Raw genomic sequence first — 18,027 nt, forward strand, 5'->3', positions numbered from 1 at the left:
CAAGTGGTTCACAGAGCATTGTGGGTTGTGGATAAAGTTATTATGACTTGTCAGTAGTAAAGCAGGTAACACTGAATCTGTCAGTGACTGCCATTTGGATTCCCAATTCCAATGTGCCGTTACCACTCCAAAGCTCTGCTCCAACATCCATAACCCAATGAGGTACACCAGCTTCACACACAGTAAGGCAGGATGGAAAGGAAGAGGTGCGCTCATGTGACAGATTTTATTTTAATTGCAGACAGGTGCTAGCTATTTATTATGGGGAAAGTTCATAACCCCCAAGCCTCAGTTTACTTATTTCTAACCTGGGGTTATTAATAACTATCTTCCAGGGCATGAACATGAAAGCTAAAAATATTCAAAATGAATTTTCTTTGTCAGTATATAAACACAGTGAAGCTCTTAATATTACTCATCATTCAACCAACAATATCTGAATGTCCCGCACCCTGTGCTATGTGGGTCTTCCTGGAAAGAAATGGGTATTTTAAGGTAAAGAAGACCCACTCCATGCTGCAATATAAAGAAGGCAGAATAATTCTCTCTTTCCAGATTCCATCTGCCCCATATTTCTAACTGTGGTGGCGATAATGGAAAAATCTCCTTTAGTCTGTTTTCTGCAGAGTTTGGAATTTCTTCATCTATTCATCTGCTTATGGATTTTACTCATTTCCATCCGTTTACCATGACTGTTTCCTGTACTTATCTCTTTTAAGCAGTCACCTAGGATACTTGTTAAATAGCACAGATTTCTATGTTCCTTCTCTAGAGAGATGCTGACATATATTAGTACTTTAGCTCTGTGTAACTCTGTTATAGCCAGCAGATTTCTGGAAGCACTAAGTTAAGGGGAAAGGGGGAATGATAATCGTTTTGATTTGCCCATAAGAGAAAATCTGTAACAAACGTTCCACAAGGGCAAGATAACACTTTGTTCATAACTGTAGCTCCGGAAACTAGGAGAGCACCAGCCTGAAGTGGGTACTTGAGGCAAATTGGGTACATTGCAAAGAGTGGTTTTCATCTCACATATCAGAGCCTGACACAAATACACATTATTCTCATTTGGCTTGCTGACCCCCAAGCCTGAGCTACTCTCCCCCCTGTGATATTTGCAGAATACCGACAGTGTACCAGTATCCTATCCAATCCTCAGAGCAGCCCTATTAGGTACATAAACATTAGTTCCACTTTACCCATGTGGAATATTAGGCTGAAGGAGGATATATCACCTGTTCAAATTACACAGCTAGAAATTAGCATAGCCATAATTAAAATCCAGTTATATTTACCAGTTTTTAAACTTACTTTCAGATTATAAAATATATGTCAGTTTTAGAAAACTTGAAGGAAAAAAAACACTCTATAAAGAAGGGAAAAATCACTGAAAATCCTACAACCCAGTCATCCTTCTATTAACATTTTTGTATATTTTCCAAGTGTTTTCCTTAGCTATTTATATAAAATTTTTACATATGATATAAAATTCATGTTCTTCCCATGTTTGCCACACAGCCTTCAAAGAGGAAAGAGTTCATACCATCCATGATCAAGCTCTTTTTTTAAAGAAATGAATGAAGAAATAAAAAGGAAGAAAGAGAGAGCAAGAGGAGGAAGGGGGGAGGAAGAATCCTAAAATCCAAGTTAATGAGCTGCAAAATGGTGCTGGGGCAATGGCCAATGACGGAGGAAGGGGAGGAAGTTTCTCTCTACCCAGCTGACGTGGACACTGCAGCAGTGTTTCCTTTAGTGGCAGTTCTCCAGTTCCTTATCTAATCTGTGACTTTACAGTTCAGAAATTCAGGCTGAGTAGAGAGGTTCAGTACCATGGACAGCTGCATGACCTGTACCATGGCCTTTGGAGGTATACACAGTGTGCTGTGGTTCTTCACAAGTGATGCTCTTTGCCGACATTCTGATTCATATTCCCTAGTTACTCCTATGGAGGCTGACTTGGAAAGATCATTTCAATGCTGCAGTTGAACTAGGTGTTTGACTACTTTCTTCGGGTAGAGCAGTGAGATTTCTAGAGCTACTAATGGGAGAGAGATTTCTTCTCTCAATCCATAAGGGGGTTCATAAAGATTCCTCTTTCCATGCTACACATCTCATTCGGATCACCTGTGGCAGTTTGCCCTCTGTAGAATTACAACAGCTCAAACCCATACATGCAGGTGGGAGAATCAAAGAGCAGAGGCATTACGTGACTGGGGAATTATGGTGAGAACTAAACAAAACATCAGTAGCACATGCAGGTCATTCATCCTTACAAGAGTCCAGCGCCTTTGAACTGAGGCATAATGTTTGTGTGATATGGCAGTCATAGGAAAGCGAGAATCTCGGCATAGCATAACCACGTGTGAACCACACTGTCCTTGGGGGGGCCAAGAATGGGTTCAGAGGCAAAGCATTTGACTGCATAACCAACTCACTGAGATAGCTTGGGATATCAGTGAACAGTCTGTACATCCTCCAGAGAGTTCAATGAACGTTTACTTTAGCTTTTTGAAATTCAAGCATTTTGATAAGCCAACTCATATGTATTTATAAAACGTTTATTGTGTTTCTGGACTTGGACTAAATACAATGAAAGATGTTTTTTAACGTTGCCATTTTTGAGAGCCCTCACTTAGGCACTGTGCTAGACATTTTACATATATATTTCATTTGTATCACATGGCAATCCTACAGACTATATCCAAACCCATTTTACAGATGGAGAAACAGATGGTCAGTGATGTCCAGTAGGTTGCCCCGGGCCACACAGGTCACGTAGATGCATAGCCGTAAACCCAAGATTAGAACACTCTCCAATAGAACCCCAGGTTCCTGACATTAATCATTAAAATGTTATAAACCTTCATGAAACAATTACAAATTAAATATCAGGAAGTTGGTATCCATGTGTTGTATTTTGAGAAAGGAGAGACCAGAGTAGGATAAAGGAGTCCAGAAAGCCTTCCTGGATCCACCTTGAGTTAGCAGGAGATTTCATTACAAGGAGGAAAGGAACACAGGCATTTCAGACAAAGTGTCAGTGGGATAAGTTGTGCCACATTTTATATAAATTGTGTCATTCTTATTATAAGGATTCACTGAACAAGTACCTTAAGCCAGGCACTGAGCTATGCACTGGAGGTTAAAAGTTGAATTTACCAGTTCTGATTTTCAAGGAGGTCCTGGCCTAGTAAAATACTTCTTGCAATTTACTTTCTAATTTTGTAATATTAACTAAAAGTATATAATTAGGTATCATCAAAACCACATACCATAATTGTATTAAGATAGCATCTTTTAAGATAACAAAGTCACAGAAGTTGGATACAACTTAGGAGTCAGACTTGAACCATGACTCCTAAATCTAGAGAATGTTTTATTGAATAAAATTTAGAAAATTTTTAACGACTTTAACAATACAAGAAAGATGTACTTCATTGCTTTTTTTTTTTTTTTTGTGGTACGCGGGCCTCTCTGTTGTGGCCTCTCCCGTTGTGGAGCACAGGCTCGGGACGCGCAGGCTCAGCGGCCATGGCTCACTGGACCCAGCCGCTCCGCGGCATGTGGGATCTTCCCGGACCGGGGCCCGAACCCGTGTCCCCTGCATCGGCAGGCGGACTCTCAACCACTGCGCCACCAGGGAAGCCCTCATTGCTTTTGTGATACATAAGGATTTGCTCTGATTGAGGGTCAAGTCCACTGCATTCGCATGGCATCCTGTTAGTTTTTATTTTCTTCAGAAGGCTTCACCTGAGTGCTTAGGAGAACATTCATCAGCCCTGAATTCGGCTAAACAAGGGTCTTTATGCTCCTGGATAACCTGTGAAGGTGAAGTTTGCCTTCACCTTCTACATCGTGTCCTTCCCTCTTAGGGTTGCCCCATGTTCCTTTTCCACAACTCTCGGCTTCCCAATGCATCAAATCCTTTTCTTGGTATTCTGATTAAGCTATATAAGCTCACACATATGTATGGTGGAAAGCAGATGGCCAGGACATGAGAAATGAGGGTAAGTGGAAGTATCAGTTTTTCCAGTAGGGGTAGTGGTAAGAGCATTAGCTTAGCATTAGCATTAGCATTAGCATTAGTGTTAAGAGTCAGAGCTTGGTTGTAACCCTAATTCTTTGTGTCCTCAGGTATGTCTTGTAGCTTCTTTGCGGTGAAGCTTTTTGTAAGTCTGTGTTCAGGAATAATGGAAAAAACCTATGTAACATGCTTACCTCACTTAGTAAAAGAGAACCTTAAAAATACAAGTGAATACCAACATCGATAACCTGAACAACTAAGGTGGGAAGGTTAATTCTGAAGATCGGGTGGAGGTAGGCATTGGTGACCTCCATGTGAGTGGTCCCCTATCTCATCAACAGTAAATCAAGCCCTTTCCAACGTGACTTACTGTTGAAATACAATCTTAAAAAAGCAAGTTTCTGTTCCTTTTGCTAGGCTGTATGATATCCACAGATTGTGACAGGTAAAGTGCCATCCATGTTTAAACTGTTAAGACCAAGCAAGATTTAATCAAAGAAGACTTTGGGTGAAAACACTGCAATATACATGCCCTTCGACAGAAAAATGTTATTTCCAAGGGTGAACAATTTGACATGCTTATCCACCGTATGTTGGGGATGGGAGTGGGGGAGAAGAGCAAGTTAGAAATATTTTGCAGCCATTTCAAGCTTCCTATAAAAATTGCCATATGCTTTAGGGACTTGAGTAGTATTTACATTGTTTCATTTTAATTATATCTCAAACCACATGAAAACAAGTTTTTATTTAATTAGTAATAAGAGGTATTTCCCCCCCTAATGTGTTTCTGGCCTACAAGATAGCTTCCAGATATTTTTATTGTCTTTGTCCTCCACAATTGCCCATAGGAATTTTTATCTTGCCTTAATAAATTGGAAACTAGTTAAAACTAGTAGTTGAACCATAATTGCCACTGAGATAAAACTTGAAGTGTGTATTACAGGATGAAGAGTTTGATAATCTTTTGAGAATGAAGTTTTTATTGTAATTTCTAATAATGAACATTTCTAGGTAAAATGGAACCTTTCCTAGGAGTAGCCTTTTTCTTCATGGTAACATCTACTATAGATACAATTTAAAACATCCTGTTTAATGAATAGCAGAATTTCCTGTTTATCCACTTGTTTAAACAGACTAACTTTCACTCAATTTGTGTGCATACAAGATATCTGAGTGTTAGCACAGAATGATTAATGGAGAGGATCGGTGAGATAAGTTCATGTCTACCAATTTTTTTAGTTGAAAAGATGCTTGTAATGCAGGAGATATTCAATAATTTACACGTCACTCGTACAGTTTTCAATGAACCAGCTATGCAGGTTAAGGATTATGTTTTTAATGCAGTTTCTTTGTTTTTCCCATTATCAAAGATACTTATACTCATTCTAAAATGTAAGGAGAAAAGAAAAAAGAAAATCAAAACTTCTGTTAATGTTTTAGTAAATGCAAACAAGGGTAGAAGAAAGATTCACTACGTTATCCAAAAAGTCAAGTAAAAATTACAGTCTGTTTGACCTATTCAAAATTAAATTTCTCTTTTGAAGTAGGAATAATAGTATAGAAAAATATTAAAATACTTAATTTAATCCTTGTCTTTATTGGCTCTATTAAAGAAATCAACGTATCACTAAAACCCACCCAACACAACACGTAAGAACAAATAATTAGGAGGAAAAGATGTGATTCCTTTACTTTTTCATTTTGTGACTTTCAGTGGCTTTACAGCTTCAGACCTTTAATGTCTTGGACTTATTATTAATGAATCATTGTTAAATGCCTTTTTACTTTTTAAGAAAAAAAGTCGGAGGTGCACATCAAATTTAAAGTGAAATCTCTGATGTTAAATCTATTTGACTTATTACCTAGAATTAATAGTTTATAAGGCACACTGTCTCCTTCAACCAACCATTAGCCTTTGGACATGTTTTATTTTATAAATAAAAGGTGTGTGTGTGTGTGTGTGTGTGTGTGTGTAGAAGCAGTGGGGGAGAGAGACAGACACTGGTGTTCTTTGTTCTGACTGGTACCACTTTTCACCTACCTGCTCGAGCAAACATACTAAAAGTCATCCCTAGGTGAGTCTTTCCTTTACTATGTCCACCTCCAATATCCCAATGGCATGCCAGGTCACCACATGCCAACGCCTTCTCACTGGCTGAAAATCCATCCTCCTGTGCTCTCTTTACCTAAGCCCCTCGTCCCCCATCTAGATGACTGCCAGTTTTCCTGCCAGCCTTGCCTTCTCACCAGATTCCCATACAGCTGTCAAAATAACCTTCTTAAAATGTTAATCTGAGTCAGTAATCCCTGACTTATTAATTCACCAATGGCTCCCATTTCTTAAAAGTAAACACAGGCTGTAACCTAGCTCACACTAGCACACTGGTCCTGGGTGGGATAAGCCAGCCTCACGTGGTCATGGCACTCTGCTGCATGGAATCCCTTTAGGTGTTCCCCTGTACCCCCAGCCTTGGCATGTGCTTCTCCCGGCTGGGTAGCAGTACTCCTTGTTCTGACCAAATATCAGGCCTGGCACCACTTTGTAAAGTGGCCTCCACAGCTCCCTACCCTGCATTTCCTTGGCTCCCTGATTTAACTGCTGTTAATACCAGCAGCATGCTTTTTATCAATTCACTTATTGAGTCTCCACGTTAAAACTTTCAGAGAGGGAAGTGTGCCTTTTAACTCTGTATCTCCTGTATACATCACTTGTCACTGTAAGCGAGACAGGTAGATATCAACACCTTTCTGTAGATGGATGGAAGGACGAAAGGAAGGGAGGGAGGAAAGGAAGAAGGAAAGGAGGAGAGAGAGAAGGAAAGAGGGAAGGAAGGAGGGAGGGAGAGAGAGGTGAGGGAGAAAGAAAAAGAAAAAGATCTATTAATGTATTTGCATAATTGGACACATTTTAAGAACTCAAAGGATGTGGAACAAATCGATATGTCAATGAATAAATCAATTAAAGGCAGCTATGAACTCATCAGTTCTTATTTTTCAATTACAATCATCTGGGTGCCTCCCCCAACCCCCACAGGAAGCAACGAAGTGTTATTTCATGCAGGAAGCAGTGACTTGGGGCCATAATGGAGGTAGGAGTGAGCAGCCTACAGTGGAAATGGCAGCTTCTGCTCCTTAAATGCCGCACCATGGAGCAGGCTGCTGCAGTTGTTCTGTAAAACATGTCTTAGGAGAGAGGAGAGAGACATTTAGCTTTCAGTTACTAAGGGTACCGAACGCATAAAATATTCAAAAATTGGAAGGTTTACATGTAAGTAAAATTAGTTGCATTGAACTGTTCATTTTGCTAAGGCTGAGCCATTCTACAGGAAAAAAGAACAAAGAAAAAAAAAAAGCTGTAATCTTTTTGACAGAAGGATACAGGCAGGAAGTCCATAAAATTGGAGGAGAGACAGGAGGGGAAAGGGGCAGACTTGATTGAAAAATGTACCTCTCCACCGGAATCTCTCACATTCTCCCAAGGGGTGTCTTCCAAGCTCAGTTTAGGGTGAATCATAGGACCCTTGCCGTGGTCAGTCAGAAGGGTCGAGACCTGGATTTGAACGCTGGCTGCATCTCTACCCTCACCGGGCCTCAGTTTCCTAATTTGTCAAATACAGGTAATCATTTTGTCTTAGAGCATCAAACTTGGAGGTTATAAAATCCCTATTTAAGGGCCCTTGATAGAGTAGGCCTTTGAAAATGGCAGCTAAAAATGATTATTTCCTCCCCCTTGCCTTTGCCCACAAATCTACCCAACTCATTGGGGCCACTGTCTTCCCTCTACTTCTCCAGCACTCACTCTTCCTCCAAAGCACAGCTAAAGATTCACTTTCTCCTTTCAAGAGCCATTCACATGCCAAGAATATGTATTCTTTCTAAATGTGACAAGTCCTATTTTCGATATTATTCATATGGCCATCAGGATATGGTTTCTCATATTATTTAATCGCACAAGTCCTGAAAACATGTCTTTTCATGTGTAGAAGGGTGTGTGTGTTATCAGTGGACCGAGATTTTGGTCCTGCAATCTGTGGGAAAAGGTTGGTATTCCTTCCCAAGCCCAGCACGGTTCTGGGTCTGCAGAGAGGGAATCATCCTTTACCTTTGGATACAGAGAGTTGGACTTGCTAGCAGAACGTTCTAGTGCTTCAGGCCGCCCTTGGGCACAGAGCCATCCCGTGTTCCATGCCCTTCACAGATGACAGCAAACCTCGGCTCAGCAGCAGCGCCCCCTCGGCCACCCTGGGCAGCCTCCTGGATGACCAGCACTGGCATTCCGTCCTTGTCGAGCGGGCCGGCAGGCACGTGAACTTCACCGTGGACCGGCACACGCAGCACTTCCGGACCAAGGGCGAGGCGGATGCCCTAGACATCGACTATGAGGTGAGTTGATTCTCCCTGTGGACCCCCGAGCCCCTTTCTCGTGATCAGTAAGAAAATCAGGAAGCAGAAGAGCAAGTGAGAAGATGTGCGCCCCTGACAGATATTATTACCCTGGGGCTTCTCCTCCCCTCGCTCTAAGCCCCGTCAGCCAGCCACGGGGGAGTCCACGGAGAGAGTCTGAGCTGTGAGCCTGGGGAAACGCCTTGCAAGGCATCGGCTAATTGTGTGCATTTTAAAATCAGCGAGGATCCTTTTTACTTTTTAAAACTTCTTTTTTTTTTTTTTTTCCTGGTAGCTTTCCTGTATCACCATCTAGTCTCTTGGTTATATTCAGAATTTTTTTTTCAAAAATCAGCTTCAGTTAGCCGAGGTCATGGAAAATACAGAAATTATATTAATATACAATTTTAGGTCAATTATACCTTAATGAAATAAATAATAAAATCCAAAGAAACTGAAAATCTGCATGAGAGGCTCTTGTTTTTCACCTTCATTCCTATGCAGACTTCTGACCAATACACAAGGACAGTTAGTTCTACAAAAGAGCAAGAAAGAACTGACTGTCCTTGTGTACTGGTCAGAAGTTTTGCAAGACTAGCGGCCCAGATTTAACCATCTTTGCTAGTAGTTCAGTTCAAGAAGTATATATTGTGCTCCCACTGTATACCAGGCTCTCTTCTAGGCAATAACAATCAGAGATGACTAAAAGCAGAGTCCCTGAGTTGGAGATGCTTACAGTCTAATAGCAGAGTCAGACCTGGAACACCCACTGCAGAACAAGGAGGTGACAGCTACCTTGGAGAGCAGCACTGAGCACTGCGGGATCCCAGGCAGACAGCACCTGGCTCAACCTTGAATGAGGGTAGAAGGCTTCCAGCAGGAGATGCTGCTAAGTCGTGAAAGGAGAGTAGGGTTAGCCTGATGAGAAAGGTGAAACAGGCAGGCCAGGTCAGAGAGGACCCTGTGCAGGGCACAGGGCATGAAATGTCACAGTCCAGTATCTATGGGATATGAAACAGTCGTCCGGCAGTGGTGTGTGAAGGCCAGCTGGTAGATTTTCAGGAAGTTTGGAAGCTGGCTGGTAAATACAGCCATTATGAAAAACCCAGTTGTTTAAACTTATAATCCATCGAAGTATTTTTAAAATGTACTAAATTCATTGATTCCTAGTTACTTTATTTTATTCTATCTATCTGTCTATCTGTGTGTCTCTCTATGCATCTATCTATATGTATTTGAGGTTTTTTTTTACTTCTGTTGTATCTGTGTGGTGGAAATATACAATATTGGATTGCTACAGTGCATCTCTTTCCAATTCCATATTTAGTGACATCCGTTTGATGGTTTGAAATCCATCATAGCGGAGATATTTACACCATGGATATTGGTAAATCCTATAAGTCAGGGTTTGATTTATTGTTTTGTTGATTGTCTAGACCAGGGATAGGCAAACTACAGCCTGGAGACCAAGTCTGGCTTGAAGTCTATTTCCTCCAGCCTGTGTGTTAAGAATACTTTTTATATCTATGTTGTTTTACAAAATTAAGAAAAAAAAGAATAAGTGACAAGAGACTGTGTGATTACAGATAACGGAGTTCAGTGAAAAATCAATGAAAACGTTCTATAAAAATCAATTGGTTTTATGGAATTTATAGTACAGTTTACTGTATATTTTATTATTATTTGTAAATTGCGTCTACACATCGCTTATATCAGTAAAATGACCTAACGTCTGAATGCATGTGTGTGCCCACACACATACATATACAGAGATGAGTCTGTGTGTGTGCCTCACACCCTGAACAGCCAGATTTTAAACCTGTATCAACACACCACTTGAGGCAGGGGATTAGTGAGAGATAAAACGTAAGAATTAGGGAAGACCCAGGTCATGATGGACCCTGTGACCCATGTTAAGGAGCTTAAACTGTGGGGGAAAAGGAGCCACTGAAGGATTTTTTGCAGAGTAGTGACATGGGAAGACTTATGTTTTAGAGGAGTCATTCTGAACGTGTGTTTCAGGGGCCAGTACAATTAGCACCCCCTGGAAATTTGTTAGAAATGAAAATACACAGGTCCTATCCAAACCTACAGAATCAGAAACTCAGGGGGAGGGGCTCAATCATTGGTTTTTAAAATTGCTCCAGGAGACTCCGATGCACGTTACTATCTGAGAACAATTATTTTAGAGCAGTTACGCTAAAGTTTACTCTGAAGCTCCTCTGTAGTTTAGATCTGTCTATAGGTGGGCGGAGCATGTTGCTGGGCAGATGGTTAGAAACCCTGTTAGGAGACAATGTCGATCACTAGTGGATACATACAAGCACAGTGGGGGTGGAGATGAATAATGGAACACTTAGGATATGACTTCTTTTCCAATCTCTATCATGAACTATAAGAAAGATCGCCTCTTTTGATCCTAATCTTAATTTAGCATACTGTTGATAAGATATGCCATTCATTAACTTCGAAAGAGAATCTGTCACTCTTTGACTCAGGATGCAAAATACCAGGCAGGTTTTTGTTTTGTTTTTTTTTTTTTTTTGAGTTGCTGATAACCGGAAATCTGTGAGTATCAATCAATCATTCTTATTTGTTTAAGTGATTGTGAAAACAAAGAATACACACAGTATTGAAATTATCTTAAAGCAAAGAGATATCGTTTAGGAACTTGAGGACAATAAATAACACAAAACCATCATGAAGTTTCACTAGGTCCCCATATACTTAACCTCTAATGACTTGAGAGGTGATTCTAAAGTTCACCCAGTTGCCTGATTTAACATTTGTTTTCAAGTTATTGCTACCTGTGGTCTCCAGTGTAGATAATCTGTATGGAATCACAGCTGAGTGCCCTTAAAGTGAATGTCGGCATTTAGGGAAAGACATCCAAAGATGTCACTCAATTTATGAAGTTGGAACAGATTTCTTCTACAAATGTGTAAATTTTTTGGTGCCTTGTAAGAAGTGTTTCCTGAGGGAGGGGGTGTAAACACCTTGAAATGTTCCTATGAAGCAAACTCTGCTTCAGAGACTCCAAGCCCCTTCCAAAGTATGCAGCCAGCTTGTTCATATGAACGTAAAAGAAGACAGACTGACTATAACAGTGACATTGACATTGGCTGCACTGGAACAGGAGAGGTAGGTGTTGGGAGAAGTCTCTCAAACAACTGGAGCTCTCCAGCCTCTGAAGATTCACCTTCAAGGCTGTGTGGAGAGAAAGGGGCACCAGGGACAGGAATCCTGGGTCGTAATTACCACTTTACCACTAAGGAGGCACAAAAACCTGGGAAGTAAAATTTCCTAACTTCAGTCACCCAGAAACAATGTGAACACCCTTACTGCTAAATAGGATATCTGAATCTGAATCTAAGGTCTGTTTTTTTTATTGAAGTATAGTTGATTTACAATGTAGTGTTAGTTTCTGCTGTACAGCAAAGTGATTCATTTATACATATATATATGCTTTTTTCATATTCTTTTCCATTATGGTTTATTTATAGGATATGGAATATAGTTCCCTGTGCTATACAGTAGGTCCTTGTTGGTTATCTGTCTTAAATATAGTAGTGTGTATATGTTACTCCCAAACTCCTAATTTATCCCTCCCCCACCTTTCCCCTTTGGTAACCATAAGTTTGTTCTCTATGTCTGTGAGTCTGTTTCTGTTTTGTAAATAAGTTCATTTGTGTCATATTTTAGATTCCACATATAAGCGTTATCATATGATTTTTGTTTTTCTCTGTCTGACTTCACGTAGTATGACAATCTCTAGGTCCATCCATGTTGCTGCAAATGGCATTATTTTATTCTTTTTTCTGGTTGAATAGTATTCCATTGTGTGTATGTATGTTTGTGTGGGTGTGTGTGTATATATATATATATATATATGCCACATATTCTTTATCCATTCATCTGTTGATGGACATTTAGATTGCTGCTTCTGCGTCTTGGCTATTGTGAATAGTGCTGCTATAAATATTGGGGTGCATGTATCTTTTCGAATTAGAGTTTTCTCCAGATATATTTCCAGGAGTGGGATTGCTGGATCATATGGCAACTCTATTTTTAGCTTTTTGAGGAACCTCCATACTGTTCTCCATAGTGGCTGCACCAATTTACATTCCCACTAACAGTGTAAGAGGGTTCCCTTTTCTCCACATCCCCTCCAGTATTTGTTTGTTTGGGTTTTTTTTTAAACATCTTTATTGGAGTATAATTACTATACAATGTTGTGTTAGTTTCTGCTGTATAACAAGGTGAATCAGCTATACGTATACATATAACTCCAAATCCCCTCCTTCTTGCATCTCCCTCCCACCCTCCCTATCCCACCCCTCTAGGTGGCCACAAAGCACCGAGCTGACCTCCCTGTGCTATGTGGCTGCTTCCCCCTAGCTATCTATTTTATATTTGGTGGTGTATATATGTCCATACCACTCTCTCACTTCATCCCAGCTTACCCTTCCCCCTCCCCATGTCCTCAAGTCCATTCTCTATGTCTGCGTCTTTATTCCTGTCCTGCCCCTAGGTCCTTCAGAACCACTTTATTTTTTTTTTTTTTTTAGATTCCGTATATATGTGTTAGCATACGGTATTTGTTTTTCTCTTTCTGACTTACTTCACTCTGTATGATGGACTCTAGGTCCATCCACCTCACTACAAATAACTCAATTTCGTTTCTTTTTACAGCATTTGTTTTTTGTAGACTCTTTTAATGATAGAGAATCTAAGGTGTATTTTATAACAATGTTGTCTATTAATGAGAATCTATGTTACTGAGTTTATATCTGCCATGGGGTCATATATATACATTTGAGCCCTGCTACCACCGGATAGAAGAATGACTAAATTCAGGTCCCTGAGTTCCAGGGACCCATTGTCAGAGTATGTCCTGCTACTCTAGAGCAGTGCACTATCAAATTCTACAACAGGCACAATTAACATTCTGCAAATCTAGGTTACTCTTCAAATTTTAGCATGCCGTGTTAATATTTGGCAAGAAAATATGGTAGCTTTTATTCCTCCATCTTAGACAATGTCAAGGATATCAATCAAGTGACACAGTGCCTTTCCACGAGGCTTCTAGCAGGGAGTTTGCCGTACTCACATGTATGCAGTTGTCAGCTTCTCCTCCCACGTGGAAGGCAAACACAGACAGGGGCTCATAGAATCTTCTGCCAAAAAAATAATTAGCAGAAAGGATGTAGATGCTTTACTTCTCATTAGAATGTCATTCCAGTGCACATCACTCAGCCCACGTGATTTTTTCCAAATGCTTCTGAGACAGACTATAGCAATTCATTTTAATTCCATCCTGGAGCAGAAGGGTTTTAGAAAAGAGATTTCCCTAGGTTCTTCAGAACCACTTTTATTTTTAGATTCCATATATATGTGTTAGCATGCGGTATTTGTTTTTCTCTTTCTGACATACTTCACTCTGTGTGACAGGCTCTAGATCCATCCACCTCACAACAAATAACTCAGTTTCATTTCTTTTTATGGCTGAGTAGTATTCCATTGTATATATGTGCCACATCTTCTTTATCCATTTATCTGTCGATGGACATTTAGGTTGCTTCCACATCCTGGGTATTGTAAATAGAGCTGCAATGAATGTTGTGGTACATGACTCTTTCTGAATTATGGTTTTTTTCAGGGTATATGCCCAGTAGTGAGATTGCTGGGTCATATGGTAGTTCTATTTTTAGTTTTTTAAGGAACCGCCATAGTGTTCTCCATAGTGGCTATATCAAGTTACATTTCCACCAACAGTGCAAGAGTGTTCCCTTTTCACCACACCGTCTCCAGCATTTATTGTTTGTAGATTTTTTGATGATGGCCATTCTGACATGTGTGAGGTGATACCTCATTGTAGTTTTGATTTTCATTTCTCTAGTGATTAGTGATGATGAGCATCCTTCGATGTATTTGTTGGCAATTTGTATATCTTCTTTGGAGAAATGTCTATTTAGTTCTTTTGCCCATTGTTGGATTGGGGTATTTTTTTGTTTGTTTTTTGGGGTTTTTTTTTTATTGAGCTGCATGAGCTAGCTGCTTGTATATTTTGGAGGATAACCCTGTTTGCAAATATTTTCTCCCATTCTGAGGGCTGTCTTTTTGTCTTGTTTATAGTTTCCTTTGCTATATGTATGTGGGTTTATCTCTGGGCCTTCTATCCTGTTCCATTGATCTATATTCCTGTTTTTGTGCCAGTACCATACTGTCTTGATTACTGTAGCTTTGTAGTATAGCCTGAAGAGAGGGAGCCTGATTCCTCCAGCTCCGGTTTTCTTTCTCAAGATTGCTTTGGCTACTTGGGGTCTTTTGTGTTTCCATGAAAGTTGTGAATTTTTTTGTTCTACGTCTGTGAAAAATGCCATTGGTAGTTTGATAGGGATTGCATTGAATCTGTAGATTGCTTTGGATAGTATAATGATTTTCACAATGTTGAGTCTTCCAATCCAAGTACAAGGTATATCTCTCCTTCTGTTTGTATCATCTTTAGTTTCTTTCACCAGTGTCTTATAGTTTACTGCATACAGGTCTCTTGTCTCCTTAAGTAGGTTTATTCCAAGGTAGTTTATTCTTTTTGTTGCAATGGTAAATGGGAGTGTTTCCTTAGTTTCTCTTTCAGATTTTTCATCATTAGGGTATAGGAATGCAAGAGACTTCTGTGCATTAATTTTGTATCCTGCTACTCTACCAAGTTCATTAATTAGCTCTAGTAGTTTTCTGGTAGCATCTTTAGGATTCTCTATGTATAGTATCATGTCATCTGCAAACAGTGACAGTTTTACTTCTTCTTTTCCAATTTGGATTCCTTTTATTTCTTTTTCTCCTCTGACTGCTGTGGCTAAAACTTCCAAAAATATGTTGAATAACAGTGGTGAGAGTGGGCAACCTTGTCTTGTTCCTGATCTGAGAAGAAATGGTTTCAGTTTTTCATCATTGAGAATGATCTTGGCTGTGGGTTTGTCATATATGGCCTTGACTATGTTGGTGTAGGTTCCCTCTATACCTACTTTTCTGGAGAGTTTTTATCATAAATGGGTGTTGAATTTTGCCAAAAGCTTTTTCTGCATCTATTGAGATTATCATATGATTTTTATCCTTCAATTTGTTAATATGGTGTATCACATTGATTGATTTCGTATACTGAAGAGTCCTTGCATTCCTGGGATAAAGCCAACTTGATCATGGTGTATGATCCTTTTAATGTGCTGTTAGATTCTGCTTGCTAGTATTTTGTTGAGGATTTTTGCATCTATGTTCACCAGTGATATTGGCCTGTAGTTTTCTTTTTTCGTGACATCTTTGTCTGGTTTTGGTTTCAGGGTGATGGTGGCTTCGTAGAATGAGTTTGGGAGTGTTCCTCCCTCTGCTATATTTTGGAAGAGTTTGAGAAAAATAGGTGTTAGCTCTCCTGAGAAAAATAGGTGTTAGCTCTTCTCTAAATGTTTGATAGAATTCGCCTGTGAAGCTATCTGGTCCTGGGCTTTTGTTTGTTGGAAGATTTTTAATCACAGTTTCAATTTCAGTGCTTGTGATTGGTTTGTTTACATTTTCTCTTTCTTCCTGTTTCAGTCTCGGAAGGTTGTGCTTTTCCAAGAATTTGTTGATTTCTTCCAAGTTGTCCATTTCATTGGCATATAGTTGCTTGTAGTAATCTCTCATGTTCCTTTGTATTTCTTCAGTGTAAGTTCCTACTTCTCCTTTTTCATTTCTAATTCTGTTGATTTGAGTCTTTTCTCTTTTTTCTTGATGAGTCTGGCTAAAGGTTTATCAATTTTGCTTATCTTCTCAAAGAGCCAGCTTTTAGTTTTATTGATCTTTGCTCTTGTTTCCTTCATTTCTTTTTCATTTATTTCTGATATGATATTTATGGTTTCCTTCCTTCTGCTAAATTTTTTTTTGTTGTTGTTGTTGTTCTTCTCTCTCTAATTGCTTTAGGTGTAAGGTTAGGTTGTTTATTTGAGATGTTTCTTGTTTCTTGAGGTAGGATTGTATTACTATACACTTATCTCTTAGAATTGCTTTTGCTGCATCCCATAGGCTTTGCGTCGTCGTGTTTTCATTGTCATTTGTTTCTAGGTATTTGCTGATTTCCTCTTTGATTTCTTCAGTGATCTGTTGGTTATTTAGTAGCGTATTGTTTAGCCTCCCACGTGTTTGTATTTTTTACAGTTTTTTTTCCTGTAATTGATATCTAGTCTCATAGTGTTGTGGTCGGAAAAGATACTTGGTAGAATTTCAATTTTCTTAAATTTACCAAGGCTTGATTTTTGACTCAGGCTATGGTCTATCCTGGAGAATGTTCCATGAGCACTTGAGAAGAAAGTGTATTCTGTTGTTTTTGGATGGAATGTCCATCCTGTTTAATGTGTCATTTAAAGCTTGTGTTTCCGTATTTATTTTCAATTTGGATGATATGCCCATTGGTGAAAGTGGGGTGTTAATTTCCCCTACTATTATTGTGTTACTGTCAATTTCCCCTTTTATGACTGTTAGCATTTGCCATATGTATTGAGGTTCTCCTATGTCGGGTGCATAAATATTTACAATTTTTATATCTTCTTCTTGGATTGATATCTTGATCATTATGTAGTGTCCTTCTTTGTCTCTTGTAATAGTCTTTACTTTAAAGTCTATTTTGTCTGATATGAGAATTGCTACTCCAGCTTTCTTTTGATTTCCATTGCATGGAATATCTTTTTCCGTCTCCTCACTTTCAGTCTGTATGTGCCCCTAGGTCTGAAGTGGGTCTCTTCAGCATATATAAGGGTCCTGTTTTTATATCCATTCAGCCAGTCTCTGTCTTTTGGTTGGAGTATTTAATCCATATATATTTAAGGTAGTTATCGATATGTATGTTCCTATTACCATTGTCTTAATTGTTTTGGGTTTGTTATTGTAGGTCTTTTCCTTCTCTTGTCTTTCCTGCCTAGCGAAGTTCCTTTAGCATTTGTTGTAAAGCTGGTTTGGTCGTACTGAATTCTCTTAACTTTTGTTTGTCTGTAAAGGTTTTAATTTCTCCATCAAATCTCAATGAAATCCTTGCTGGGTAGAGTAATCTTGCTTGTAGGTTTTTCCCTTTCATCACTTTGAATATCTCCTGCCACTCCCTCCTGGCTTGCAGAGTTTCTGCTGAAAGATCAGCTGTTAACCTTACTGGGATTCCCTTGTATGTTATTTGTTGCTTTTCCCTTGCTGCTTTTAGTATTTTTTCTTTGTATTTAATTTTTGATAATTTGATTAATATGTGTCTTGGCGTGTTTCTCCTTGGATTTATCTTGTATGGGACTCTGCACGTCCTGTACTTGATTGACCATTTCCTTACCCATATTAGGGAAGTTTTCAAGTATAATCTCTTCAAATAGTTTCTCAGACCATTTTTTTTCTCTTCTTCTGGGACCCCTTAATGTTGTCCCAGAGGTCTCTGAGACTGTCCTCAATTCTTTTCATTCTTTTTTCTTTATTTTGCTCTGTGGTAGTTATTTCCACTATTTTATCTTCCAGGTCACTTGTCCATTCCTCTACCTCAGTTATTTTGCTATTGATTCTTTTCAGTGTATTTTTAATTTCATTTATTGTGTTGTTCATCATTGTTTGTTTGCTCT

The 18,027-nt window shown here is 39.2% G+C and overlaps 1 protein-coding gene across 1 annotated transcript in view; it reads left to right on the plus strand.

The window, feature by feature from the left end:
* The window catches only part of CNTNAP5 (contactin associated protein family member 5), an 879,838-nt gene that overhangs the window by 408,295 nt on the left and 453,516 nt on the right, over positions 1-18,027 (plus strand). The window contains exon 6 of the mRNA XM_024115033.1: positions 8,223-8,407. Coding sequence (XP_023970801.1) covers positions 8,223-8,407 — 185 coding nt within the window. The remainder of the gene's footprint in view (positions 1-8,222; positions 8,408-18,027) is intronic.

Source organism: Physeter macrocephalus, chromosome 2 (genome assembly GCF_002837175.3).
Source record: "Physeter macrocephalus isolate SW-GA chromosome 2, ASM283717v5, whole genome shotgun sequence".
Classification (NCBI taxonomy): domain Eukaryota; kingdom Metazoa; phylum Chordata; class Mammalia; order Artiodactyla; family Physeteridae; genus Physeter; species Physeter macrocephalus.